General features: G+C 55.1%; 8 protein-coding genes across 11 annotated transcripts; 4 read left to right on the forward strand and 4 right to left on the reverse strand.

Moving 5' to 3' along the window:
• Positions 1 to 236: 236 nt before the first annotated feature.
• Positions 237 to 1,957, reverse strand: H310_04098 (hypothetical protein). Its single transcript, XM_008868277.1, has 5 exons — positions 1,698 to 1,957; positions 1,382 to 1,632; positions 1,184 to 1,334; positions 809 to 1,128; positions 237 to 749 (listed from the first exon to the last, which is right to left on the reverse strand). Exons 1-5 carry the CDS (start codon positions 1,812 to 1,814, stop codon positions 344 to 346), a joined length of 1,245 nt encoding a protein of 414 aa, XP_008866499.1. The 5' UTR covers positions 1,815 to 1,957; the 3' UTR covers positions 237 to 343.
• Positions 1,958 to 1,972: 15 nt separating this feature from the next.
• On the reverse strand, positions 1,973 to 3,593 carry H310_04099 (hypothetical protein). 3 transcript variants are annotated; one of them, XM_008868280.1, is made up of 8 exons: positions 3,381 to 3,593; positions 3,292 to 3,316; positions 3,100 to 3,220; positions 2,983 to 3,048; positions 2,879 to 2,929; positions 2,785 to 2,831; positions 2,691 to 2,733; positions 1,973 to 2,631 (listed from the first exon to the last, which is right to left on the reverse strand). In XM_008868280.1, the coding sequence occupies exons 1-8, from the start codon at positions 3,559 to 3,561 to the stop codon at positions 2,371 to 2,373; spliced, it is 795 nt and encodes a 264-aa protein (XP_008866502.1). In that variant the 5' UTR covers positions 3,562 to 3,593; the 3' UTR covers positions 1,973 to 2,370. The 3 variants fall into 3 exon arrangements, with proteins under 3 accessions (XP_008866502.1, XP_008866501.1, XP_008866500.1); XM_008868279.1 differs by having other exon boundaries at positions 1,973 to 2,733; XM_008868278.1 differs by having other exon boundaries at positions 3,100 to 3,316.
• Positions 3,594 to 3,643: 50 nt separating this feature from the next.
• H310_04100 (hypothetical protein) lies at positions 3,644 to 4,119 on the forward strand. The gene has a single exon (XM_008868281.1). It carries the CDS (start codon positions 3,693 to 3,695, stop codon positions 4,020 to 4,022), a length of 330 nt encoding a protein of 109 aa, XP_008866503.1. The 5' UTR covers positions 3,644 to 3,692; the 3' UTR covers positions 4,023 to 4,119.
• A 3,887-nt stretch (positions 4,120 to 8,006) lies between these two features.
• Positions 8,007 to 11,674, reverse strand: H310_04101 (hypothetical protein). The gene has a single exon (XM_008868282.1). It carries the CDS (start codon positions 11,582 to 11,584, stop codon positions 8,015 to 8,017), a length of 3,570 nt encoding a protein of 1,189 aa, XP_008866504.1. The 5' UTR covers positions 11,585 to 11,674; the 3' UTR covers positions 8,007 to 8,014.
• Positions 11,675 to 12,208: 534 nt separating this feature from the next.
• Positions 12,209 to 15,187, forward strand: H310_04102 (hypothetical protein). The gene is made up of 4 exons (XM_008868283.1): positions 12,209 to 12,622; positions 12,668 to 13,762; positions 13,812 to 14,231; positions 14,285 to 15,187. Exons 1-4 carry the CDS (start codon positions 12,236 to 12,238, stop codon positions 15,104 to 15,106), a joined length of 2,724 nt encoding a protein of 907 aa, XP_008866505.1. The 5' UTR covers positions 12,209 to 12,235; the 3' UTR covers positions 15,107 to 15,187.
• An 861-nt stretch (positions 15,188 to 16,048) lies between these two features.
• On the forward strand, positions 16,049 to 18,703 carry H310_04103. Of its 2 annotated transcripts, XM_008868284.1 has the most exons (12): positions 16,049 to 16,091; positions 16,140 to 16,488; positions 16,540 to 16,636; positions 16,681 to 16,779; positions 16,851 to 16,967; positions 17,017 to 17,088; positions 17,142 to 17,255; positions 17,310 to 17,510; positions 17,553 to 17,729; positions 17,780 to 18,130; positions 18,180 to 18,575; positions 18,622 to 18,703. In XM_008868284.1, exons 2-12 carry the CDS (start codon positions 16,283 to 16,285, stop codon positions 18,679 to 18,681), a joined length of 1,890 nt encoding a protein of 629 aa, XP_008866506.1. In that variant the 5' UTR covers positions 16,049 to 16,091; positions 16,140 to 16,282; the 3' UTR covers positions 18,682 to 18,703. The 2 variants fall into 2 exon arrangements, with proteins under 2 accessions (XP_008866506.1, XP_008866507.1); XM_008868285.1 differs by having other exon boundaries at positions 16,049 to 16,488.
• A 39-nt stretch (positions 18,704 to 18,742) lies between these two features.
• H310_04104 (hypothetical protein) lies at positions 18,743 to 21,749 on the forward strand. Its single transcript, XM_008868286.1, has 5 exons — positions 18,743 to 19,483; positions 19,539 to 21,155; positions 21,213 to 21,349; positions 21,393 to 21,513; positions 21,565 to 21,749. The coding sequence occupies exons 1-5, from the start codon at positions 18,833 to 18,835 to the stop codon at positions 21,598 to 21,600; spliced, it is 2,562 nt and encodes an 853-aa protein (XP_008866508.1). The 5' UTR covers positions 18,743 to 18,832; the 3' UTR covers positions 21,601 to 21,749.
• Positions 21,702 to 22,992, reverse strand: H310_04105 (hypothetical protein). The gene has a single exon (XM_008868287.1). The coding sequence runs from the start codon at positions 22,902 to 22,904 to the stop codon at positions 21,729 to 21,731; it is 1,176 nt and encodes a 391-aa protein (XP_008866509.1). The 5' UTR covers positions 22,905 to 22,992; the 3' UTR covers positions 21,702 to 21,728.
• Positions 22,993 to 23,807: the final 815 nt, after the last annotated feature.

Consider the following 23,807-nt stretch of genomic DNA (forward strand, 5'->3'; position numbering starts at 1 on the left):
TTCTGCAAAAATCCACCCTTTGAAATGTAGAACTTGCAAATATTTTAAACGTTGACCTCAATATACAAATATGTTAATTGAATTTATTTAAATGCATCAATAGGTTTGACCAATCAGCGTTCGCCATTTGTTGGCTCGGGATCGCATTGTGCAGTGTGACCATCTTGGCGGCGCCGTCCATAAAGGCATTCGTTTGGCTCGACTGTCGACGCCATTGCTGCCGGGAAGTCACGAGAGAGGGAGGAAATAGTGTATTATTAGGTTTTATTGTACGGCGTATTCTACATGTGCAGTGTGAATAAGGTAGTTCAGTGGATCGTGGAGGTCGACGGAGGTCTTGGCGTTAAGGGAAAATGGGTTTGAGGTGGCGTTTGCCAGCAGCGTAGCCAAGGCATATGACAGCTGCAGTGCCTGGAATCGCGCTCTCCATAAAATCAAACGTTTGGCTCGGCTTTGGCCTCCGTCGAGCCCAGAGTTGTTTGATTTCGGGCAGATAATGCCTCAACACGGGCGACAGGTTGTCGTCGTGTTCCCATAGACTTGGGTGTCGGAGGCTGATGTACAGACTGAGGCATATGGTGACATACATGGCCCCGGCATGGACTGCCCGCGAGAATGTCTCCATAGAGCAGTCTTCTTCCGCGTCACCGAGAGTGTTTGCCACGTCCGAGAAGATGTCGGGAAATGGAGAGTCCACGTATTGGCTGGGGAGAAGAGCCAAAATCGACTGCTCCAGTTGACTTGCCCACCTGTATCGCGTACCATAAATGATACATACAACAAGAGCCGATGCAAACATTGTACTCACTTTTCCCAGTTGACCTCGTCGCCTCGCTTGCACCTGTTAGAGAAAATCACGTTCACCATTGCTTGGACATCGTCCCGCGAGCTGTCTTCGCCCGCGTAGTATGCGCCAACATAATCGAAGTCATTTTCGGACGACGACATCTCTTGCCTGGATGCAGACTTGTCTTTTGCCTGTTGACCCGGCTGTTGCTTCTTCTCCATCTCTTCGACCGCTGCTGCAGTCAAGGGCTGCTCCGTTTTAACAAAGCGGCCTTTGACCCGTGGCCGTGCATTGGCCAGGGTTTTGCGCACTCGGTAGCGCACCTTTTTACGCGACAGACGCTACTCTCTCAGAGTGAGGATCGTGTTGTGGAATGGAAAGAGCGATGATGTATACCTTCGTGCGCTTCTCCATGTACTTGTCCAAGAGAACCCGACGGGACCGCGGCGAGTAAATGCCAATGCGTTTTGTGGGCACGGGCAGGAGGTTGTTGAGATTAAGTGCAGGCACGGGTTTGGATGGAGGGACGTTGTGAATTTTGGGCAAGCTAGAGATGAGCCTCGTGAGTTGCTTTCGATGTCGAGGACGAATTACGTCGTGGGGCTTGGATCGTGGTCCAAGGGTGCGTGCTTTGACGGTTTGGCGTTGCGAGTAAAGTTCATGAGGCGTGTGGCCGCCCCACCTTCGTGGTCAGAGCCTTCCGACGATTCGAACGACGACGTGTACACGTTGTCGGATTGCATGGATGAGTGTCTATGGAGATACGCGTCGGACGGATCATGCTGCTGCCAGTCCAATACGACGCTGAGAAAGAGTTCTTGAGACTTGAGCAGATCCAGGTCCTCCTGCTAGTCAAGGATCACTGTCAAGAGCATTCGGGCACGCAAGCGTCAAGCAAGCCGTTCACTACCTTGGTTGTATCTTTTCGCTTGGCTGGCGCAGCTTGCGGTGGGGACGCCACCCGCATGCCGTCAAATAGCATGCGACGCGGTCCGTCCAGCACACGGGTGCGTGTGGCGACGTTCATGCAGCACAGACAACGTTTCCAAAGTTTGGGACTTGACCTGCGCGTTGCAAATGAACCACGATGTTACACGCGGGCTGGCCGATGTGTGGCAGAGAACACAAATCAGAGGCCCCAACGACTGAACACTCGAGCCACTCTTGGAGAATGCCGTCTGACATCCTGCCGCCATTGGGTGGTGGGGATAGGGATCGCAGATCTTGTCCGAGCCTATCTATATCGTCGTCGACATGTTGAAATTCATTTTGCTGTTATCTGTCAGATGGTGCATTTGGGTTATTTTTACTTCGTGCGACCCGATCATTTATCCGTACAATTGGCAAGATGCCATCCGGATCATCACTGGTTACGTACTGACTTCCTGTCGGGCCATTGCTGCGTACTCGCACAACTGCGCCAACTACGTATTGCGCTACGTCATGCATGATGGCACTGGCCGTAGGGCACAATGCGATCATCAGAAGCCCGTTTTCACTCCTTTACTGCTCCGTGTTCGTTGTTGCAGACAGCTCAACATGTGGCTGTGTCGAGGCACATACGGCGTTGATGGAAGCTGGCATTACGCTCCATGGAGGGAAGTTAGGTGGTCGAGATAGCAGTCGGTGAGATGGGCACCGCAGAAGGCGACCGTATGCCCCTCAGTTGAGCACCCTTGGCAGAAAAAGGCGCACGGGTCGCGGCAGCTGTGGCAGTAGTGTGGTGTTTCATTTTCTTGGACAAGTTGGCGAATGCGATGCTTTTGTTTCGCTCGAAGAGGATGGACTGACGTGAAATCGATCACGAGGGTGTCCGCCTTCATTTCATGTTGCATGCACACCACCTGCCGCATCAACCACAAACGTCAGAAAAACCCGACCTTCTCACCCCAAAAGACCAGACTTTAGCCATATCGAGCAGCCGACGGGATGCCACAAACGTCCACCTATGCATCTCTCTTCAGTGACCATCGGAGAGAATTCGCCAAAGTCCTCACTCGCTCTTGTACTTGTCGGACGAATAAATAACTTTGGTGATACCGCTCTAAGGAAAAACGTCAGGATCGTCCTTCGAAACAGTCTCGACAATGCCTGAATGATGAGCTTGGCGCATTCGTTGCACGGAAAAAGGGCTACGTAAATCTACACGAAGCCATGGCGTTTCGGGAGTCCATTCGGACAAGCCTCGTTCCGACCGTGCACCCCTTCACACTGGTGGCGTTCTTGTTCAGGATAGCGTTCATTTCTGCATGGCACACGTACTACAAGCAGGGGTGTGGAGATGGTGCAGAGAAGATGGACGGCCGCCGTACGGGATACTTGGTGTCCAGCGGACAGTCGCCCTGTCGTGCCCACGGCAGCACGTCGTCGTCGCACCCGTTGGGGAACCCATTGTATCCGATGCCGACGATCTTCTTTTCAGCGTTGACGATGCTACATGGCGATGACAAAGACATGACCATTCTTTACCCATCACGAGGCATCGCGGCACCAGCAGCGCGTACCACGCTCCAACTTGAGTCGATGGATCTACATGCTCGTCGTCCGTTGACAGCGCGAACTCGATGGGGTTGTTCAACAGGGATGAGTTTACCTTTGGACCGCATGGAGCTGAGGAACGCCACCGACATAAAGTAGTCGTCCCACGACAGGTAGTCCCTTCGCTTGTGCACTTTGGTCGTACGAGCGTCTGGGTCACTGCTGCTGATGTCGCTGGGCTCGTTCATCGCCATCTCCATGTCTCGCTTCCGCTTGGCGGGCGTCGCCTCCGCCATGGCACCCACAACCTGTGATGCGTATCACAAGCACCACCCGCTTAAGTGCGACGTTCGTGCAAGTGCAATTTCACTCCAGCTGCTTGCACTGACATTATTGCCGTGATCCTTGTCAGCGACGGACGGCGGCAATGGCCACGCGATCACCGACAAAGCCAGGGTACCCCATTGGCAAGGTCGCCTTTATCGAAGGCTACAAGCACGTGAACGGTCGCCCTCACGGACCAAGACACCCAGCAGAAGATATCTTCAACTCGTCGCATCGACAAACCCAACACAGACTCATCGAACACTCCGGCCCTCCGCGTGGCGGCGCCGACACGGCCGTCGCGACGGCATCGGGCATCGACCCACGTCTGATACGCATCTACCATGAAATCGAATCATGTGTGCAAGGGATTCAAGCTATTCGACAGCACTTGGACACAATGGCTGTCGTCGACAACAAATTGGACGCGTAATTGGAACTTTTATTTGTACTCCTATGTAGTACTTGCTTGGGATGACAGCACGTTCTACCAAAGACAGTAAAACCATCGCACCCAGATGCCAATCTACTGTGATGCTTGGGCAAGGTTTGGTTTGCCTACCGATTTGAACTGTACAAGCTCCGCGCATCATCGTGGCGCCACACTCATTCGTCCGACAAACCTTGAGACATCCTTCTCTTGCACACAATTTTCCCGTACCAAGATAGCAACAACAATAACGCAACGATATCGTGGACATAACACCGCCATGTGCGATGTGCAACACGCAGGAGAAGAGGGCCGGCGACCACCTCCATATCCATTGGTTCGCTTGTAGGTGCATATGAGGTTGGACCGTTGCAATCCATGCAAGTACATTTCATTCGCAGGAAAATATCGGCTTCCCGATAGAAGACGATGGCAGGCCAGGCAAACACACCCGCTTGCCGCTCGAGGTCAATGCCTTGAGTTACGATTCGCACACGTCTCGAACCGAATGCTTCCTAAGAATGCCACGTGAGGACAGTCAAGCGTTTACAGTTAGCATGTGAGCTTTGCTCATAAACTCATATTTCAAGTGTGAGTGCTTCATGGGAAGTCAGGCCTTCTCAAAATAATCATCGTTTGTGTCCATCTCGATCGGCGGTGGGGGTACTGGCGCATGGGCGTTGAAGAGCAAGCTGACTCAAAATTCATATGTACCTTCGAAGAAATTTCAACATGGAGCACGCGCCCTCAAAGAGGCCTTCTGATGTCATCGTCGCCAGCAACAATCGCTCGATACGCACCATGCAAACAGCACTGCGGTATTCCATACACCTCCACAGACCGAACGTCTTTGTTGGGGTTCTGACAAACCCAACTGAATTCGCTCAACCTTAAACCCCTCGAGTAATGATGCGTCACACGTCGCCAGGTCGGCGACATCAGACTTTGGCTAGCTGATGTCATTGCAACGTCCGGTGGTGGAGGGTCAATCAGCAGGGCCTTTGTCTCGCGCGTCCTGCTGACCTAAGTCTACTTTCTACACAAGCAGCTACTACACATATACAGCAAGACACTCAAGGACACATGCCGCTGCCGACCATGCAGAAATCACACACTCGCCCCCTCCGATCGAGATGGAAAATGCTCTTCGCCATGTATTATCCGGATTTGCCTGTGAGAATACTTACTTCACATTGCCGAACAGCTGATTGGCTAAAATTAAATTCCTCGTATCTGATTGGATGTAATATTTCGCCTGATCCTTGTTGAAAATTACACCGCAAGCAGTTGTCACATCCAAGAACCAAATGCACAGCACACATGTGTGGACAGGGCACCCTGTCGACAAAGGGGTGCATCTGGCGTACCAAGCGCCTCGCTGGGTCTCGCCATACCGCGTCGTCAGGCAGGGTATGCACATCTTGGTGCTGCGTCGACCATGATGCTCTCAAGGCTGAGAAACAGCATGCCGTCAAGAGTTGCAAACGACCGCGAGCGAGCCGGCAAGGGTATCATCCACAAGTTTCGCTGTGTGGTTGCTCATGTCGTGCACTCGCTTACTAAACAGGCGACGATTCTTGGTTCCTGGGGAGGCTCGCGCATGTGTCGGAACAAATGGTCGTGTTGCTGGTGGAGTGCTTGAAACAGTTCACTTGGCGGTTCAGCCCGGTATCCATGTATGCCTGGGATCGACTCAGAATCATAAAGATGCAATGTCCACGACGCGATTTTCTGCGGAAACTGCGCGAAGTCCATCAATCACGTCAACTTGAACAGCTCGGGCGTGTGAGTGCAATCCGCAGCTTGGCTATCCATTGGGCACCGCAGCGTCCCGCATGGCGACCAAAGTACCTGCCGGGCCGATAATTGGTTCCAGCATCACGATCATTCAGCGGTGGGGAACTGGTTCTGTGGCATTCAACCAAGTGCGAATGGGACGGATCGAGCTTGTGGTCGCAGTGGATCGTATTTTGGCTTCTTCCGCGCTGTCAGCTACGCAGACGCAGCACTGGATTATCGTGGCCACTAAAGTCAGACTAACGAGGTGGCCGCAAGTCGTGCACGTCCCTTTAAAAGTCACGTCGCTGGTCCACCTGGAGTGCAGCCATGAGTGACCTTGACCGAGGCAGTCGTGGCGAGATGAGAGCAGTAGACAGCCCAGAGTTGCGTGTACATTTTCCTGCTGGAGTGCAGTGAGGCACTGACGACCGCGGGACATGAGCTTGACGAATTCATCCGAGTGACTCTCGGGGATGTCGATGGCGTTGTTGAACCACTGGACTTGGATCTGCTTCAAGTACACGTCGAATGGATCCTTCAACGGTGCTTGGTTCGATAGCGCAAAGCATGGCCATGACGGTGGCACCTCGCTTGGAAAATGTCATCCCAGGATGTACCAAGCGCGGAAGCTTTGCAAAAAGTAGCGATCATATCGATTCAACGGCAAAAAGCACCGAGTTGAAGCGTTGCGGGCGTTGAGAGGGTGACTTGAAGCAGGCGCGTCCGGCAGGAGCACAAGATGAGGCAAGACCGAAAATACATTCTTGATTGTCCTGAGGGTCGGCACATGCCAGAACGATAGCAAATCGTCACGTCCATCGAAGTAGTGCTGGCCTACATGACAGCAAGGCCATGGGGTCGCCTCGCTCGTGCTTCGTGGATCGTGCCCCCCGATGGATTGGCTCTGGTCGTACGAATTCGATCCACTTCTGAATCTGCGCTTTGTCATCGCCCGCCAGCGCCGGAACGCACGAGGACTGCTTCGTGGACAGCACTTCCAACCGCAGGTGTTGCTTCGCGTCGACACAAGGCACCACAGCGTGACCAGAGTGAGATAATACATGGCGACGACGTTTTTAGGATTGGAGTGGTGAGGCGAACGCTGAAGTTCCATCCAGTTGTCACCCGCGCAGTCATTCAGGTCGGACTGGATTGTGGCTGGCTCAGCTGCTACGTATTCGGAATGCGTAAATGTGTGGTGGGAAGGCGCATCCGTGTAGATAAGCACACAGACCGAGTGGCGAACTTGGACACCTCGATCGCGTCAGCCTTTTTCAACGTGAAATTGAGCGCAGTCTTGACAACGTCGAGGTAGCCACCGCCACCAAGTAGAGCTCGAGCTCTACTCACAATCACCTTGAGCTCGTCTTCCGTGTGACTTCAATTCCCACAACGAATGATGATGCCGTGCCTGGCATCGCAGTGGTCCATGTACGACACCACGTGAAGCTTCACGCGGCCGAGGCAGCTCAGCCTGGCGACGAGTCTTGCCCTTCAACGAAAGTATGCACGAGCCCATCGACCCGGTCGTGTTGCACACCAAGACCAAATCCATCGGTGGCACCGCAGCAGTCACATCCTTGTCCGTATGAGACTAAAAGGAAAATGACTTTGAGGACTGGCCATGGGAGTTTGCTCTTTTTGCATGTCACGTTCGTTGTCGACTCAACACCAACCGTGCGCTGTTGGCGGCTTGACGGCAAACCCGCGGTGGGAGCCAGACGCCCGGGACTGCTCTTCCACGCAACCATTTTCTTTGGTGACCGGTGTGTGGCCAAAGGGCCACTGGATGCCATGCATAGGAACGGAGTGAAAACTACACGTTCGTTGTGGTGTGAGTTGGAAACAATCCCACGACACTGACGCGCGAGAATATCGCAATGGCTACGCCCGAGCAAACCGTCCTGGGATGGGGTGAAAACCATTTTGATTCATGCACGATGACGCACGCTTGGTAAGCCCATCTATGGGCAATGACCGAGTGCAGCGGCGTCGGCGCTGCGACACCAAAGGAATGGCTGTCCGTGGTACTCTGGAGACCCAGGGGAAGGGTGGGGTAGAAAGCTGACCGGCTTCGTGCGAATTGGAGGAACGAGGATGATTTACATCAAGTAGTACAGCTCCACCGAGAGGCCGAATACATGCCGCTCACGCCTCAGGTCACTCTGCAGCTATCGTCAGCGGCAACGACATGCACTTGACATGCAATTCAACGATCAGGAGTTGGTTAGAATGTCCACTTTCTGCCCCTGTTCGACAACGCCACGTCGACACAAGTCGTGGAAGACTCCTTTCTCTTGGACAAGTAGGGCATCGGGGGAATCGCATTGGACGACACGGCCGTTTTCAAACACCATGATGCGGTCGCAGTGACGCACCGAGGACAGACGATGCGCGATGATGAGCACCGTCGAATGCTGGAACTCAGTGCGAATGATGTGTTGCAGACGGTCGTCGGTCGCCGCATCTGTAGCTGCAGTGGCTTCGTCCATGACGACAACTTTGGCTTGGCGGAGCAGCGCCCGAGCCAAGCACAGAATCTGACGCTCGCCCACACTATAGTTGGACCCGCCCTCATTCACAGACCACTCCAGCTTCTTCCCACCCACTGCCTCAAACCGGTGGGCCAGGTGCACTTTGCGCAAACTTGCCCACAGTCGGTCGTCTGTAAAGTCGTCGTTCGGATCCAAGTACATCCGCACCGTGCCTTGAAATAGGACTGGGCTCTGCGGAACGATGGCCATCCGACTTCGCACAGTGTGCATGCCAACTGAGGCAATGTCGACGCCATCGATTCGAATCACTCCGCTGGCCACGTTGTGCATGCGAAACAGCGCCATCGTCAAACTCGACTTGCCGGCTCCCGTGCGGCCAACAAGACCGACGTGTTCGCCCCCTGCAATGCGCACGGACACGTGCTTGAGTACCAACGGGTCGGTCGGCTTGTATCGAAAGCTCACGTTGTCAAACTCGATCTCACCGTGGACCGGCCACGTCGCGGCAACTGCACCCGGGACGACTCGCATCGGCTCACTCGGCAGAGCCGTGTACTCGACGACACGCTCGGCGGCGACCATTTGGGTTTCCAAGTTTGACCAGAGAAACACGACCATTTCGAGCACCGGAAAGATCTGGAAGGTGTAGCTCAGGACGAGCCCAACGATGCCCGGGCTCAAGTACATTCGCATGACGACCAGCGTCAACCCAAGGCCAAGCATCATGCACGCGCTGAAGAGCTGCGTGCGGAGGTGGAACCACTGGTTGGCCACCTGTGCTGTAAAGAACGCTTGATTGTTCCGATCGACATTGGCGTGATGGACAAGAACGAGGCGGTCGACGTGGTGTTGTCCATTCGCGCGGACAACGTGCGCGTCGTCAATGATTTCCGCCGTCAAGTTCAACAGCGGCGACTTGGTCACGGTATGGATGCGTTCGATGGCGCGGGCAGATTCGAGATAGAACAACGCCATCCGGTAGTAGTACACGAGAAGGGGGCAGATCAAGACCGCCATGCTCTTCATTGCCCACACAGTTGTGCCCACCGTGAAAGCACTCGATACGGCAAGCGTGAAGAAGGCGCCAATGAGGCTTGGAATCCGCGTGTCGATAGCTGTCAGGTCATTGCCGTATCGATTCAAGACTCGGCCGACGGGATTCGTGTCGAAGAAAGCCATGGGAGCGCGGAACAGCGCCGTCGTCATCCGGGAAAACAGCACGCGGGACGCAGACAGTCCAGCAGCCCAGGCCAGGAAGGCGCGACCAACCGCGACGCCGCATCCCGTCAGGACAAGAAGGCTATAGATGGTCAGGTAGTAGCTGGACTCGGCCAAGAATATCTCGGGAGTCACGTTCGCTGCCGTGTTGCTCCATTTTGATAGCCACAAATCACTCGCGACTTGCACCCCAGAGTACGATACGAGAAGCGAACCCAGGACGACCAGGACAGGCCAGCCACCACACGCTTGGCCATACGTCCAAACAACGGCTTTGCTGACCCGCCCTTTGCTTCGTGCTTCCTCAGCGATCAGCTTTCCAGTCAAAATTTGCTGTGCTTCGATATGGCCTTGATCAAAGTCATGGTGTAGCGGCGTGTCCGCAAGCGCAGCAACTGGCGATCGCAACGTGCCTTCGACGAGTGCTGCGGGAATCGAGGGATTCGATGTGCATTCGCGAGATGCCGGCGGCGGCGTCCGTGCTGGAACGGGTTCCTCTTCTGGCTCTAGATGCTTAGGTAACACGACGTTGTCAACAATAGTGCCGTTGTCCACAAGCTCCAGCGTCCGGTGCACGGCTGGCGACGCGATCCAGGCCGGGTTGTGTGTGACCAGGACAACCGTCTTGGTGGCGAGAAGCCCAAGAATGCACTTGGAGAAGACCTGGCGTTGTACTGCCGCATCCATGGCGGCCAACGGAGCGTCCAAGATGAAGATATCAGCGTCGGTGTAGCAAGCACGGGCCAAACTGATGCGCGCCTGCTGGCCACCCGACAAGTTGACACCTCTCTGTCCGATTTCCATGCGATCGCCAGCAGGAAGCGATGCAAAATCACTCGTCAGCGCACATGCCTCGATAACGCGGTTGTACTTGACACGGTCAAACGGCAAGCCGAACAAAATGTTGTCTCGGATCGTCATGTGCTGGATCCACGGCTGCTGCGGCACGTACGCGACGGCCCCACGAATGGCGACAGTCCCGCGTTGAGTGACCATCTCGCCAAGAAGGGCAGCACAAAGCGAGGACTTTCCTTGACTTACCGCGCCATGGAGCACCACCAATTCTCCACGGTCGATCGCGAGCGACACGTTGCGGAAGATGCTCGTCGACGCGTCCCAACCAAACGTGGCATCGGACACTTCAATTGAAGGGAGTGTGGAGATTTCAGGGGAAACGTTGTCAACGACGGGCTTGTCTTCTAATGTCAAGAATTCCTCCATGCGTTCGACGGCCACAAACGCTTGCATGAACGCAACGATGGCCTGGGGGAGGCCCATCATGGGGTACTTGAGCAGCGCGAAGAGTGACATGGCCGTGAAGATTTTACTCACGCTGAGTGTTTCCCGCATCACGATCGTGTACGTAAAGAAAGACACGAGCGTGGTGAGCACGGGGGTCGTGAACAGGAGCGCCGTCTGCGCAGCTTCCGCGAAGACATACGAGCCGAGTGTTTTCATTTCCGTCCTGCGGAGCGCGGTTATCTTGGCCTCGAGGCGTGCTTCCTCTGTTTGTAGCTTGACGATTTTCATGTTGCCGAAGATCTCAGCGACGGCCTTCATCCGGCCGTCTTTCTTGAGCATGTACGTTGCGAGAAGACGCCGTTGTAAGATCGTAATGCTGTGGTTCACCGCGAATGCTAGGGCCAGCGCGCCGGACCCGACGAACGCCGCCCATCCGATCACGTTGTACAACATAACGAGCGTCACGATGACTCGAACGGGAGCCGTCCACACTTGGTTCACCGTCGTCGCAAACGCAGTGATCCACTGCATGTCGGACGAAAACAAGTTGGCAATATCCCCGGCGGTCTTTTCCCGGCGCCGCGCCGCGTCCAGCCGCAGAGTCTTAAGAAACAGCATGTGCTGAAGAGCGGACGTGCATTGAAGGACCATGCGTTGCGTGATCAAGTCAGCATGAGCGGTCACGAACGCAGACAGGATTTTCGACGCCACGAGCATGGCAAGGGCCTGGATCACCACGACCATGTGGAAATCGGAGCCTTCGATGGCTTGAAGAATCGCCTTCACAGCCATCGGTCCCACGTACGTCATGGCGATGATCACGACTTGCATGGCGCCAACGAGGGCGACCGTCGCCCCATGGCACGACAAAAATGCGGACAGCACCTACCGCGAGGTAAGGAAGCACGTTTCGAATGCAGCACTCGCCGTGAAGCATTGGTTGGATGGTTCAAGGGGTCTTCGATGTCCAACTGGCGCAGACTGCCAAGATGCAAGAGCGGGCTCGCCCACTAAAACATAGCTTTGGAAAACACACTTGCTCGTTCCACGGGGGGCATTCGGTCAGGAACCCGCGAGTCGTCTTGCTTGGCCGCTGACGAAAACCTGGTCGATGGTGCCATGCTTGCTGCCAGTGACGCTGGAATCGGACAATGGCACTCTGTGCAACTTCAATTTCAACGAGTTGGCCGTTCCAACCAGGCGTTCAGCTGGGCAAAACATGGTCGAACGGCCAAGAGTGATTCCCATTCCGAGCTCCACCAGCCAGGCCCAGGTGGGGATGGAGGGAGCAATGTCCATCACGGGATGGTGGGACATTGAAATCCACGAGCAAGTAGTGTGAAGGCAGCACTCGGTAGATTGGCATGACGGCGGGCAGAAACGGGTAGACGCAGAAACAACCTGCAGGGAATTGTGGTCGACAGGCATGACAGCTAAAAATACAAGCCTTTTTTCCGATTACGGCGATTACCGTATTGGAGCATGACAAGACCATCGACGGACGAGCGCGCGGTGGTAATAGCCAAGTCACTGGCGTTTGGAGACTCCCCCACGCCTGCACGATCTGCACCAACTGCAGGGCCCCATAGGCAGCGGATTCGGCACGCCAAAGTTTGTCGAGGCAGAGTGGCATTCTCAGCGCCTGATCCCGAGGCCATTTCTCTGTCAAGCAATCATGCTCCCCCCAGTCGACAACGTCGGCCCAGACCCAAGTCCCCCCGAGTGGAGTCTTCGCTAATCTCCCTCCTGGAGACGACCTCGGCGCCGCAGGAGCGACCTCATCCTATTCATGTCACGATCGTAGACAACATTCGAGCTAGAAAGCGTACATCTGGGCTGCGAACGGCGCAAGCGGTCACCGCACAAAATGTACTTCGAGCCACGGGTATCATCGGCTGAACGTGTGTGGTGTAGGGTCTGTTGCCCGGCGACGAAGGAGCGTCAACCGGCGACCTAACATGCCGTGACCCACTCGAAGACAGCTTGAGCCCCCATGTTGAAGACACCCTGGCTCCTCTAGTGTCCCCGAACAACTCGATTTTCTATTCGCAAACCCAGCGGGCGACTTGGAGTGGCCAACCAAGTCCTGGATGCCGACGAAGTAGACAGCCCAGCACGACAACTCCCATGGACGTGTCCGACGCGGCGCTGTCGAGTTACTCGGGGGACGTTTCCGCACATCACGTAGTTGCTGAAATCGACACGATCAAGGCAATCTTGATTCGCGAGCAGTTGCTGGAGCGCATCGGTCGCGCCGCGGTCGTAATCGATCGAAGTGTGCTGGAGCTTCACGGACTCACAAAGCTACATCGGAGGAGGAGCTCGGGTAATACGACTAGTCGAAATGAAGACAACAACGACGGAGATGAGAGACCGTCGGCAAGCCAGAAGAAGGAGGCGGAAGGTCTCATCGCGACGTTGGAGAATCGAATCGCGGCGGCAACGAAGGACGTGCTGGAACTGGCACCCGACCTTCGGATGGCTACAGTCAAAGTCACGGACGCCATCGAACACTGGCGCCACGCCATCGACGACGATCTTACCCGGACGAATCGCCCCCACCACGTTCGGGAATTCGTCTTTCAACGGGCAAATTACCTCGAGAAAATGAGCCACGACATGCGAACCGCCTACGACGGAGTCGCCCTCTCGGCAATATTCAACGGTCCCCCGCACCCGTTCCTCCTGCCCCACGATCAAGTCGAAAACCTCCATGCATCTTTGGGGCTTCCCCGACTGCCCTCCCACGGCGCATCCACGGCCCATTCGACGACGTTTCTCACAACATCGGCGTTGGTTGCTGATCGACTCACGGACCTCGTGACGACCGTCCTGCACAAACGCCTGCCGTCTATCCAACAAAACAACCGCGCGGTCATTGCGTCGACCTTGACCGCAGACATCCGCCGCGCGACCAAAGCCATCTTCCACGAACACGATCGTGTACACTCGCCACCGTGCATCGAGCCCCCCGCATACGACCCGTTCGACATGATTCGTCAATACCCCGTACGTGATGCATCCAAACGTGCGTTGGCTCATCACGTTGACGATGCAGACGGTGGCTGATGCGTTTGAATCCATGTGCCGGGTCGCGCAAGACACTCTCGACGAAAATCGAGAAACGCTGCGGCGTCGACAGCAAGATACGACGCGTGCTCGAGCCCAAGTCTTTCGCAGCGCTCCCACGCCATTGATCATGAATACAGCAGTGGTCGATACGCTGGTGGCGACGAAACGAGCGGCGGAAACTCCGTCGATTGTCGCATCGAAACCAACGAGTTCGACAAGGTCCAAGAATCGTCTGGCAGGACAAGTACTTACACGAAAGAAATTCAGCCGAAGCGGAAACGATCCAGTTCTGCGCAGCGTGATGAAGATTCAGGCGCAGTTCCGGCGCCGCAAATCTCGACTCGAGATCCTGGTGTCGCTGAAAACGTTGTCCCGTCAACTGCATCAAGCTGCAACCAACATCCAAGTAAGCTGCGCCATCACGATCAAACGCATGCATCGACTGACTTGCCATCGTAGCGCATCTACCGTGGCCACCGTGCCAAAGCGATCGTCGGTCAAGTCCAGCTGTCTGTCTGGGCGGAAGCGCGGAGCATGGACTTCAACGCACGGCGGCTGCAACGGTGGGCTCGCAAACGTTGGTCGGAGCGAATGCAAGCGACCAAGAGGCAAGTGGCCGCGACGATTGTCGAGAAGCCGATCGCACCCAAGGGACCTAGCCAGACTGAACTGTATCGCGAAGCTGGTCGGCAGCGGCGCATGGAACGCGACCGGGCAGCTGCAGAAAGGCGTGTTCAAGCTGCGCTCTTGCTAGAGAAGCAGCGCCTCGGGTGCAGCGTGATTCAAGGGGCGTTCCGCCAGTACAACAAGCGAAAGACCATACGTATGCTGCAGGTCGCACGGCGCGCTGCCCGAGAGTTTAACGCGGCGACGCACATTCAGGCCTTCATCCGGTGCACCCTCGCGAAAATGTATGCGCGGCAGCTACGTGAACGGCGGCAGCTGGACACGGTCCACTACAGCTCGACACTCATCCAAGCGACATATCGTGGACACCGCGTTCGTCAGAGGATGTCGTTGGCAGCGGCACTAGCGGCTTCCAAGCATGCAGGATCCCCGACAAAAACGAAGCTGCCCGCGGTCGGTCTCAAGCCAGCAGTGCTCAAGCCACAACCCACTCGTCCGACTCGTCGACAGAGCACAGTGACAGTCCCGAAGCCCCTACAAAGCCCACGCGATCGCCTCCCCAGCCTTGTTCAGCCTGGTCCGAGGAGGCGCAAGTCGGGAGTGTCGTGGGAGGAGCTCAAGCTCAAGGAACCTCGCATTGGCGACCAGTTGTAGAACGAATGGATGTGACAAAGCATGCCAAGTTCTAATCTCCTCCTGACTCTGAGCATCACGGCAATGCGAAGCGTTTTTCAGTATGACATCGATATGCACTCTTCTTGCACCTTCGAGCAAATGGGGGAGCTAGACATGACGCCTTCTCTCCTGCTGCTGCCTACGGTAGAAGTGCCATGTTCGCCTTCGCAGAATAAAATGGAAAGTGCCAAGGTATGCTTGGTCGGGATGCAGCACCGAGAAACAACTCATATCAAGTGTATTACGCTTCATGAAATCATTCAGCGGAATTGTTGAATCATTGTTGTATCTCCAAGGGGCCTGGACATGGACAGCGTGGCGTCGCATCGGCACACGGCTCAAATTACGTGTATACCTTCGAAGAAATATCAGCATGGAGCGTGACTGGTAAACGAGCACGCCCTAAAAGAGGCCTTCTGAGGTCATCCTCGCCGACTCACGCTTCGCAACATCGCACTGTCCATGCTATATGGTCAAACCTTCCACTCCTCCGCCGCCACCGACGACGTCTCTCCCCAACAACTTGCGTCATCAGGGGAAACAGCTCGGCATAAACCTCTCGCATTGGTTTTGATCATGTGCGTTCGCCATAGGTCTCGCATCAGACTTGGCTAAGCAAACGTCATTGCAAACGCCAATGGCAGAAGGACCACCCTCGCCGAACACTTCACTCATCCCATCACTACAATCTACGCTACATTCTAAACATGCAAGAGGGGGAAGAACGAGAGAAGCGCGCGGCAAGGCGCAGTCACGGAATGGGACGTCAGCCAGGAGCACCTATGGAAAAATGAGCACGCCAGAATTTGGCGAATTTTTATCCGGACATTTGTACGGATAGAATGACATACGATTGGACGAAATCAACCAATAGAAGCACGGAATGCTGCACATGGAATCTTTCCTCATAAATTCGCATCTCAAGATGGAGCCTGCCGTGAAGCGCCTGACGGCCGCAGACATTGTACATGGCGTCCCAACGGGAGAAATGAATTTTGACCGAGCTCCTTAGACACAAGCAACGGGAGAGGAAGATCACCATCGTGTTGTGGAAATCGATCTTCGGGTGTTTTCAAGAGATTGACAGCCTCGACGCGTGCCCAAACCTGTGCAACTTCACATGTTCGAAGCTCACGTAGCTCAGCCAGAGCAATCATGATATTGCATAGTGATCAACATGCAATTGTAGTGATCAACACTCGATTGCAGCGAATATGCGGGTTGGAGCCGGTTGCCCACACACTGACACGGCTGTGCCTCGCCGACCAAGACTTGACCAAACTGGAAGGCCTGTGTCTTCCAAACTTGCGGCAGTTGCTCCTGCAAAACAACCGAATTCAAGTACTTGAGAACCTCGACGGGTAATATATATGGCTCCATCATTCAGGACAACTTTTCACGAGGGATGACAGCGTGCCCAAACTCCAAAAGCTTTGGCTCAGCGGCAACCATATCCAAGTGATCGAGAACCTCCAGTTCTGCACCGATCTTCGAGAACTGTGGCTGCAAGTCAGCGAGACAAGTCCACCCACCGCTTCAATCCGACCTTGTAGGACAATGCAATTGGGGCGATATCAGGCCTCGATCAACTCACAAACTTGCACAACTTGGCCTTGGCCAAGAATCGCATCGCTCATTTCGAAGAGCTTTCGGTGGGTTTTGCACGCTATGCTCCTTGTTCTTCATCGTTCCTGACTGCAGATCATACATCTGGCACTTGTAGAAGCTCGCGAGTCTGCCAAATTTGTGCAGCCTCTCTCTCTCGGACGACCACTACGGTTCGAATCCCATCACGAGTGAAAGCGGGTACAAGATCTTCGTGATCAACCAGCTCAAGCAAGTTGTTCGATGTTCCATCCATTGACCGATTCAAAGCACGAACGACGTAGGTTCGCATCTTAGACGGGCTAGAAATTCAGTCGAAAGACCAACGGTTCGCCGAAGACGAGTACATGAAACATGTAAGAATGCCACGATGACAGAAGCCCCATCCGACGACTTGTCCTCTTGGCAGGTCCTTGCCTTCAACGACAAAATCGACTTCATCCAGCGGAACCACGACCAGGAATTGCTGCGCATCGACTCGCGGCGGAATCGAAACAATACTCATGCCGACCTCCTCCAAGAGGTTCCATGACGTGAATAGACTTGTTCAACCCACCATGAACATCCATCATCGCAGGAACTGATGCATGCGTTTCGGGCGCTCGAAGATGTGGTGACGACCGGCCGCAAGAACATGGTGGACGAGCACACCCGCCACCAGGTCGTCCGCGCAAAGTACATGACTGCACTACAGAACAAACTCCAGAGCCTGCAGCAAGAGTACATTGCGCAGCTCGACATTGTAGCCGCACAAATCACTTCCGCTATGGAACGCCAAGTAGGATTGCCTTTTGTAAGTGTCGATCACATGGACGGCTAGGATGCACTCTTCGACCTGCTTGAGCTCCGCGCTATGGCGGAGGAAGAGCAGGCCACAGCCGTGGCTCAACTCCAGCCATTCACGTCGGCAACGTTTCAGCACGTGGCCGACTCCACAGCAGACTTTCGGTACATCGCGTCTCTGTTTATGGGACGCGAGTCAAGCAGCCATCGCATGGTTTGACAGCACATAAAAAGCTTATCGGTGCATGAAGCGTACTGTTGTAGACTGATGCTGTGGATTGGAAGATGCTGCAGCTGTACAAATGCCACACGACACTGCAGCTCGTATCGCCGGACGAAGAGTTGCCTGCGAAGGGGAGTCGCACAAGTGCGTCCCCGCCGGTGTTTCTTGCCGGTCCAGCCACCTCTGTCCACGCGTTCTTCACGGACAACGCGCTACCGCCGACGTCATGGCTAGCGTCGGACCCCAAAGTTGCCGCCACCGGACAATCTGGCCACTGCCACGTACTCGTTTGCCAACTCGACCCAGCCGTACAGGTTCATGAAGTGGATGGGGGCACATGGGACGAGCAAGTGATTGCACACACCGAGCGACACCCGGCCCTGTGGACGAAAGTACACCCTTTCAATTGAAGTCCAGCCCCTGCGCCTGACTCGTCGTTAGGTCCACATCCGCACACGACCCCATGGTCACGTCGATTCGTTCGTGTTCCTTCCGCCTGCCGCGCCGGCCTCGTCCTGCCCTTCCACTGTGGGCGTGATTCCTCAATACTATGCTGTTTGCGCTGCCACGCCGAGTTCGGTCGACGAAGCTGAGCTGCGTCAACTTTTGCAAGACGCTGCCAACCCACCATCGGTCATTCGTGGGGATGACAAGGCCACAGCTGACGCATTGCTCCATGAGTTGCACGCTAAGATGAAAAGGGAAGTCGAATCGTACCAGCGGCTGCTCTGGAACGACTTGCAGCCCGATCAAAAGCGCTTTCCCGAGGATGCTCAAACGCTGCAGCAAGCCGTGAGCAAGTTGCAAAGCCACATTCAGGACGAGCAAGACACACAGGTACACTGAGGTGCATACCAGCCGACAATGACAGGATCTCGTATAGACATCCATGCTGCGGCAATTAAACCTCCAGAAGCAGCGCAGGGGGCCGCCGCAACCTTAATACAGACTTGCATCTTAATCGCCTCCCTTCCTTCCCTTGTCAAGGATTGTCGAGACTTGGACGGTATCCGGATGTACCGGATACCCTCTTTTCCACTTCAACGGGTTCCCACAACAACTGGTGCATCTGACCGTGCTGTGCGACTTCCGCCATGGATACTGCGTCGTTCTTCGACGGCATCAAGCGTGAGACGAACGAACAAGTGCCACCAACGCCCCATATTCTCCCTGGTGCGACGAAAGTGCCTCGAGCTCCGCTGACCAAGTCGGACGTCGAGTTTGCGGAATACAAAGACGACGTGGCTGGTCCGGGCAACACGGGTGGGTACATTGCATTCGAGGAAATCGAGCAGTTCCGGCCGTATCAAGAAGCAGAAAAGTGCCCACTGCACAATCAGATCAGGATTGACCGCATGGTCCAAGAACTCCCGCGCGTGCTGGCGGAAAAGTCGTTCGAGCTCGGTGTATGCTACATGATCGACATTGTCAAAGAATTCAATCCCCGCCCGTTCACTCCCGTGCAATGGCGAGCGCTCAAAAGCAACCGAATTGCAAACAAGCGGTTGCTTGAATACACCCGCGTGGGTCTCAAACACCCCCAGGAGACCATAGTCGAGTATGTTGGTGTGTACTGCCACATGTTCTTCTCGCACCGACAACGCATGCCCCAATCGTACCTGAACATGCGGGTGGCCTTGGAAAACTTTGCCGAGCATCGAAGTACCCAACCACGTATGGATGGCCCTACCGTCGGGCACCTGGCGTGGGCATATCGGACCCATCAGGCGTACGTGCGGCCTCAGGTGCGTTTGATTCTACCGTGCCTCGATGCCATGCAGCTTATAAAACCCTTGGCAGGTCTCGCTTCCGATCGTTCCAGCCGACGTCAAGATGACGATGCCTCCCTCAAGCAGACACGACGTAGACCAGAAAGTGCCCATGCCGACATTAAAGCGGCAGCGTGAGGATTCGGCGGAGCGGCCACGAAAGCGCAGTCGATCGCATGATCGTAATGCAAGATCGTGGACGAACCGGTCGGAAGAACGAAATTCAAACACCTCGCATTCGGCGCGACTTGGGTCGACGTCGATGCGGTTTGACAGGTTGCAAACCAAAGAACGAATGTCGCGAGATGATCATGTGCGATCTCGATCGCGTGAGCGGGCTGAAAACGTGCGGCCAGCTCGACGTCGGTCAAGGCCACGCAAACGACTCAGCGGCTGTCGAGAACCAGACGACAACCGGCGATCAGCGGAGCGAGAAGGGCACGGACCTGAAGCATCTCACACCCAACGACACAATTTGCTGCCGGCGAGAAATGATGGGGCGAAATTCATCCCGGACCAAGGTAGTCAGCAAACACTTGACAAGTCTTCGCAAGACAAACGGTCGTGTGCTTCTACCCGTCAACGACCCCACGGGGAAGCAGTCGAGCCCGACGACAGAAGTGCATGTCCTGAAAACATGGCACCGACAAGTTTTTTGTCGCCGCCAGCAACACAGATCGAACGACCTGTCGTCAATGTGGTGCACGCATCTCCCAGTCCGAGCATTCCACTCCAACTCCCTGCGCTAGACATGCGACCGAGCCCCGTCGCTGACGTGGCGTACGCATTCACTGTCGAGTCGCTAAACATCGACGCCGTGACAACACCAATTCAATATGCAGCCCCTATCCACGACCATATCACGCCGCCCACTCAAGGATCACAGATGCGGACGCCATTGTCTTTGCCCAGCACAACAAGCGCAATGATGCTGTCCAAAGCGACCGTCAACGCACAACCACCCGTCCAGTCTTGCGACACAGCCGTTGCGTCCACTGCGACTTTGAAAGTAGACTTCAAACTGGAGCCCATGCAATCGCGTAAAATCGCTCGACTTCCAACCGACGCTGCCGCAACAGTGTGTTTGGAAGACTCTGCAGCACCCATGCAAACGGCGTCAAGTGAATGGAGTGTGAAAAAAGAACCAGTGGCCACCGTGGTCGAGGCGACTCGTTCGAAAAGAGCTATCCCTGCCGCCGCCGCCTCACAAGCATCTCCATTGCAGACGTCTGAACAAGGTGTTCCAGAGGTGAAGATAAAGGTCGAGCCGGGAGTATGTCTTGACGACACGTCGAGTACAACTCGTATGGAGGAACGAGCTGCGGATGAGCGATCATTGCTCGAACTCACCCATGTGCGGGGTGATCCTATCGATTTCCCAGTTGTTGGACCAGACGCAAACGCTTCAATCCCTTCTACAAATGCAACTGCTGTCTCTGTTGGCATGGCATTTCCCCCATTGGACGCCAAAAACTTGACTAGAGAAGTCGACGACCTTCGCGAATGGCTGAGCCAATGGCAGGCATTGCAAGGCGGGCAATTCGAGGACTCGACTAGCGTGACCACTGCTGGCGCATATCGGGAGCTCATTGCGACGTTGAATGCCAAGGTTACGGCGCTTCATCGGCATGGGTTCGAGTTCAGTCAGGTACGGCAGGACCACACAACCAACCCCTCCCGAAGCTATTTCATTTCTCCTGCGTAGGCATCAATGGCGCACATTCCCACAAGTCTACGTAATTTCATGGGAAGTGTGGCGTGGGCCCAGGGGCCCGGTTGCACTCCATGGCCAGCGGTGTGGTTTGGAGCCGACATGGTGTACCTGTTTGCGCTACATGAGTGGTTGGTGTTGTCATCGAGTGTGAAGTGCTAAATTCTTGCTCAGGCACACGGTCCAACCAGACACTGTTCGCGAATGGTCGGGCCCTCACTTCGACGCGTGTGCCGCTGGTCCAGTCAAACCAGCGCTGAGAAAATCTTTCGACGACGCCATGACGGAAGCTGTGGTAAGAGCTCCATGACGCCGTGAGAGAAACCCAATGGCTCGTGGCGCGTAGGACTTTATTGCTTCGACCCAACCATTGGAAGTGTAGCAGGCACACGATGGAGACATATTCCTCATGGCTAGATTCTGGCACATTGTTCGGCTTGTGCAGCATTTCGGCAATCAGATGTCCTTTGAAGCGCAGTAATTATGAGCATGACCTGTTGTATTCAAAAGCTATTGAATGCTGCACGAAGACGGATGGCTCTCAGCGACGGAGCGACCAGCGCAAAATGATTTTCGCCGTTGAATAATCCGTTTTGCCGGCGATGCCATACCACGCAACATGCGACGCCATGGACTTGGTCGCCCTGCACGTTTCTCGCCGTCCTCCTCAACAGGTTTGCTGTCCTTTGTACTCCCATACAGGTCGTCGATCTCGCCTGTTGGAAGCATGCGCCGTCGCATCCACTGGACGATGTCGACGTGGTCGTTCGCCATGGCACTGGCGAGCGCATCGTGCAGCTGATTCTTATGACTATACGTCCTCCCGTTCCGGAGAAACAGGGCATAAAGCCATTGCAAGACGGCGAATTGCCCTGCGGCAGCTGCAACGACGATGGCGTTTTCAAACCATTGCGACCTTGCCCTGTGACCCAACGCAAGCCATTGCAACACCTCGAGGTGACCGTGGCGGGAAGCGCCATAAACGCCTTCTGCTGTGCATGTAGCCCCGCAGTGGAAGTATAACCATGTCAGCACGTCCAAATGGTTGTTGGTGGCACTGACGTCCATCGCCCAAGGCGAACACGTTGTAGCTTCACCGAGCACACTGCGGACCAACTGGATGACGTGCAAGTGGCCTTGGCAAGCTGCCCAGTCCACCAAGTTCGCGTCGGAGCACTTGTGGGCAGTGTCTTCCAGCAGGATTTGGACGGCTTGGAGATGGCCGACGTGGGCCGCGTAGGCAGCGAACACCACGTGGCGGTGCCTGTCGGTAGATCGAATGAACGCTCGCATGCGGGATCGCGTAAAGTTGGCGAGCCATGGTGAAACGAGAGAATCCAACGCGTCCATGGTGTTCGTCGATGGAAGCGGGGGCGCTGTCAATGTAAAGTACCCGAGTTGTCGGAGGGGATGGTACTCATGGTAGACACCGCTTTGAAAGTCAAACACAACGAGTAAGATGTCCATCAAGGTGAGGACGTCGAACGCGCCACGCGTTGGCAGCCGACGTCGAGGTTTCGTGCACTCTGCGCGATTGGGCCGTCGCTGGAGGTAGTGCGTCTTGTCCGTGTATTGCCTTGGCGCAAAGCACGACGGTGCCATGTTGACAACTGACCGACATGGCATGGCGTTGTGAATTTGAATCATCGCCCTAGCCGTTCGATGAAACCTTGAACGAGGTGACATATCTGGCGTCACCGAAATCGAACGTCTCCATCACCCACCGTGTCCCCGTACCTATCAACGAACGATTCTGCCATCTTGATTTGAATTGGAGCTCGTGGCATGCCAACGCTTGCGGATGAACATGTCCGGGAGAGCGCCGCGTTCGGTGTCGTCGCCACCGATGCAGCTCAAAACCATTCCAGTTGGAGTTGAGCGGCGATACCTTGATTCGACAACTACTAGACTAATTCTTGTGTGACGCTGCAGAACGCGAACGCCCCCCCGCAGCGCTAGAGTCGGTCGGTCTCTCTGTCGATATTGTTTAACCGAAACGTAGGAATTCATTACCACGCCGTGACCAACGTGTTGGTTGTTGGTATCAGCCATCCACTGCTCACCCAAGTTCGGAAGAAACAGCAGCCCGAATCGCCAGTGACTGGCTTGTTTACATTCGCTAGCACGACCACTTGGCTGCATGAACGAGAACACTGCTGCGACACAAACACCCTTACCAAGCAGACAGAGCAAGGCGCTGCATGCACAGTGCCGAAAGCTTTGCTGCAGTCGCTTCGGAATCACTTGGATGTGTGTCTCCGGTGGCGTACACATTGCCAACGTGTTGTACAACGTCACCATAGCCACGACGCACACTTGTGGTTTTACAAGTGCGCGATGGAGCGGAACCCAATGGCCCGACTTCAAACGCATTATGCAGAAGTGAATAGCTCTCTTTATCAACACAGTGCGATGGGGAATGAGCCTTGCAAAGCACCCCAGTGTTGCAGACAAGTCAAGGCCGTCCAGGCATGACGTGGAAGCCAAATCTGCGTTGGCATTTAGCTCATCGACGGACGGAAAGCGACGAGCAGCGGAGACTCCCTCGAGCGCAGGGTTCGCCGCCGAGTCGCCACGTAAAATTCCAAG

Source organism: Aphanomyces invadans (genome assembly GCF_000520115.1).
Source record: "Aphanomyces invadans strain NJM9701 unplaced genomic scaffold supercont1.6, whole genome shotgun sequence".
NCBI classification, from domain to species: Eukaryota; Oomycota; class Saprolegniomycetes; order Saprolegniales; family Verrucalvaceae; genus Aphanomyces; species Aphanomyces invadans.

Bases quoted from the DNA above. Each gene is read 5' to 3' on its own strand.
- H310_04100 (XM_008868281.1), top strand. From the start codon at position 3,693: ATGGCCACGCGATCACCGACAAAGCCAGGGTACCCCATTGGCAAGGTC.
- H310_04103 (XM_008868285.1), top strand. From the start codon at position 16,283: ATGATATTGCATAGTGATCAACATGCAATTGTAGTGATCAACACTCGA. The intron at 16,489-16,539 runs GTAATATATATG...GAGGGATGACAG, and splicing joins GTACTTGAGAACCTCGACGG to CGTGCCCAAACTCCAAAAGC. The intron at 16,637-16,680 runs GTCAGCGAGACA...CCGACCTTGTAG, and splicing joins TTCGAGAACTGTGGCTGCAA to GACAATGCAATTGGGGCGAT.
- H310_04101 (XM_008868282.1), bottom strand. From the start codon at position 11,584: ATGCAAGTCGTGATCATCGCCATGACGTACGTGGGACCGATGGCTGTG.
- H310_04102 (XM_008868283.1), top strand. From the start codon at position 12,236: ATGACAAGACCATCGACGGACGAGCGCGCGGTGGTAATAGCCAAGTCA. The intron at 13,763-13,811 runs GTACGTGATGCA...TTGACGATGCAG, and splicing joins ACATGATTCGTCAATACCCC to ACGGTGGCTGATGCGTTTGA. The intron at 14,232-14,284 runs GTAAGCTGCGCC...TTGCCATCGTAG, and splicing joins AAGCTGCAACCAACATCCAA to CGCATCTACCGTGGCCACCG.
- H310_04105 (XM_008868287.1), bottom strand. From the start codon at position 22,904: ATGTCACCTCGTTCAAGGTTTCATCGAACGGCTAGGGCGATGATTCAA.
- H310_04099 (XM_008868280.1), bottom strand. From the start codon at position 3,561: ATGGCGGAGGCGACGCCCGCCAAGCGGAAGCGAGACATGGAGATGGCG. The intron at 3,049-3,099 runs GTACGGCGGCCG...CCCTGCTTGTAG, and splicing joins CGCTGGACACCAAGTATCCC to TACGTGTGCCATGCAGAAAT. The intron at 2,930-2,982 runs GTCGGAACGAGG...GGCTTCGTGTAG, and splicing joins CCAGTGTGAAGGGGTGCACG to ATTTACGTAGCCCTTTTTCC.
- H310_04098 (XM_008868277.1), bottom strand. From the start codon at position 1,814: ATGAACGTCGCCACACGCACCCGTGTGCTGGACGGACCGCGTCGCATG. The intron at 1,633-1,697 runs GTAGTGAACGGC...CTTGACTAGCAG, and splicing joins AGCGAAAAGATACAACCAAG to GAGGACCTGGATCTGCTCAA. The intron at 1,129-1,183 runs GTATACATCATC...CTGAGAGAGTAG, and splicing joins ACATGGAGAAGCGCACGAAG to CGTCTGTCGCGTAAAAAGGT.
- H310_04104 (XM_008868286.1), top strand. From the start codon at position 18,833: ATGGATACTGCGTCGTTCTTCGACGGCATCAAGCGTGAGACGAACGAA. The intron at 21,350-21,392 runs GTTGGTGTTGTC...ATTCTTGCTCAG, and splicing joins CTGTTTGCGCTACATGAGTG to GCACACGGTCCAACCAGACA. The intron at 21,514-21,564 runs GTAAGAGCTCCA...CGTGGCGCGTAG, and splicing joins ACGCCATGACGGAAGCTGTG to GACTTTATTGCTTCGACCCA.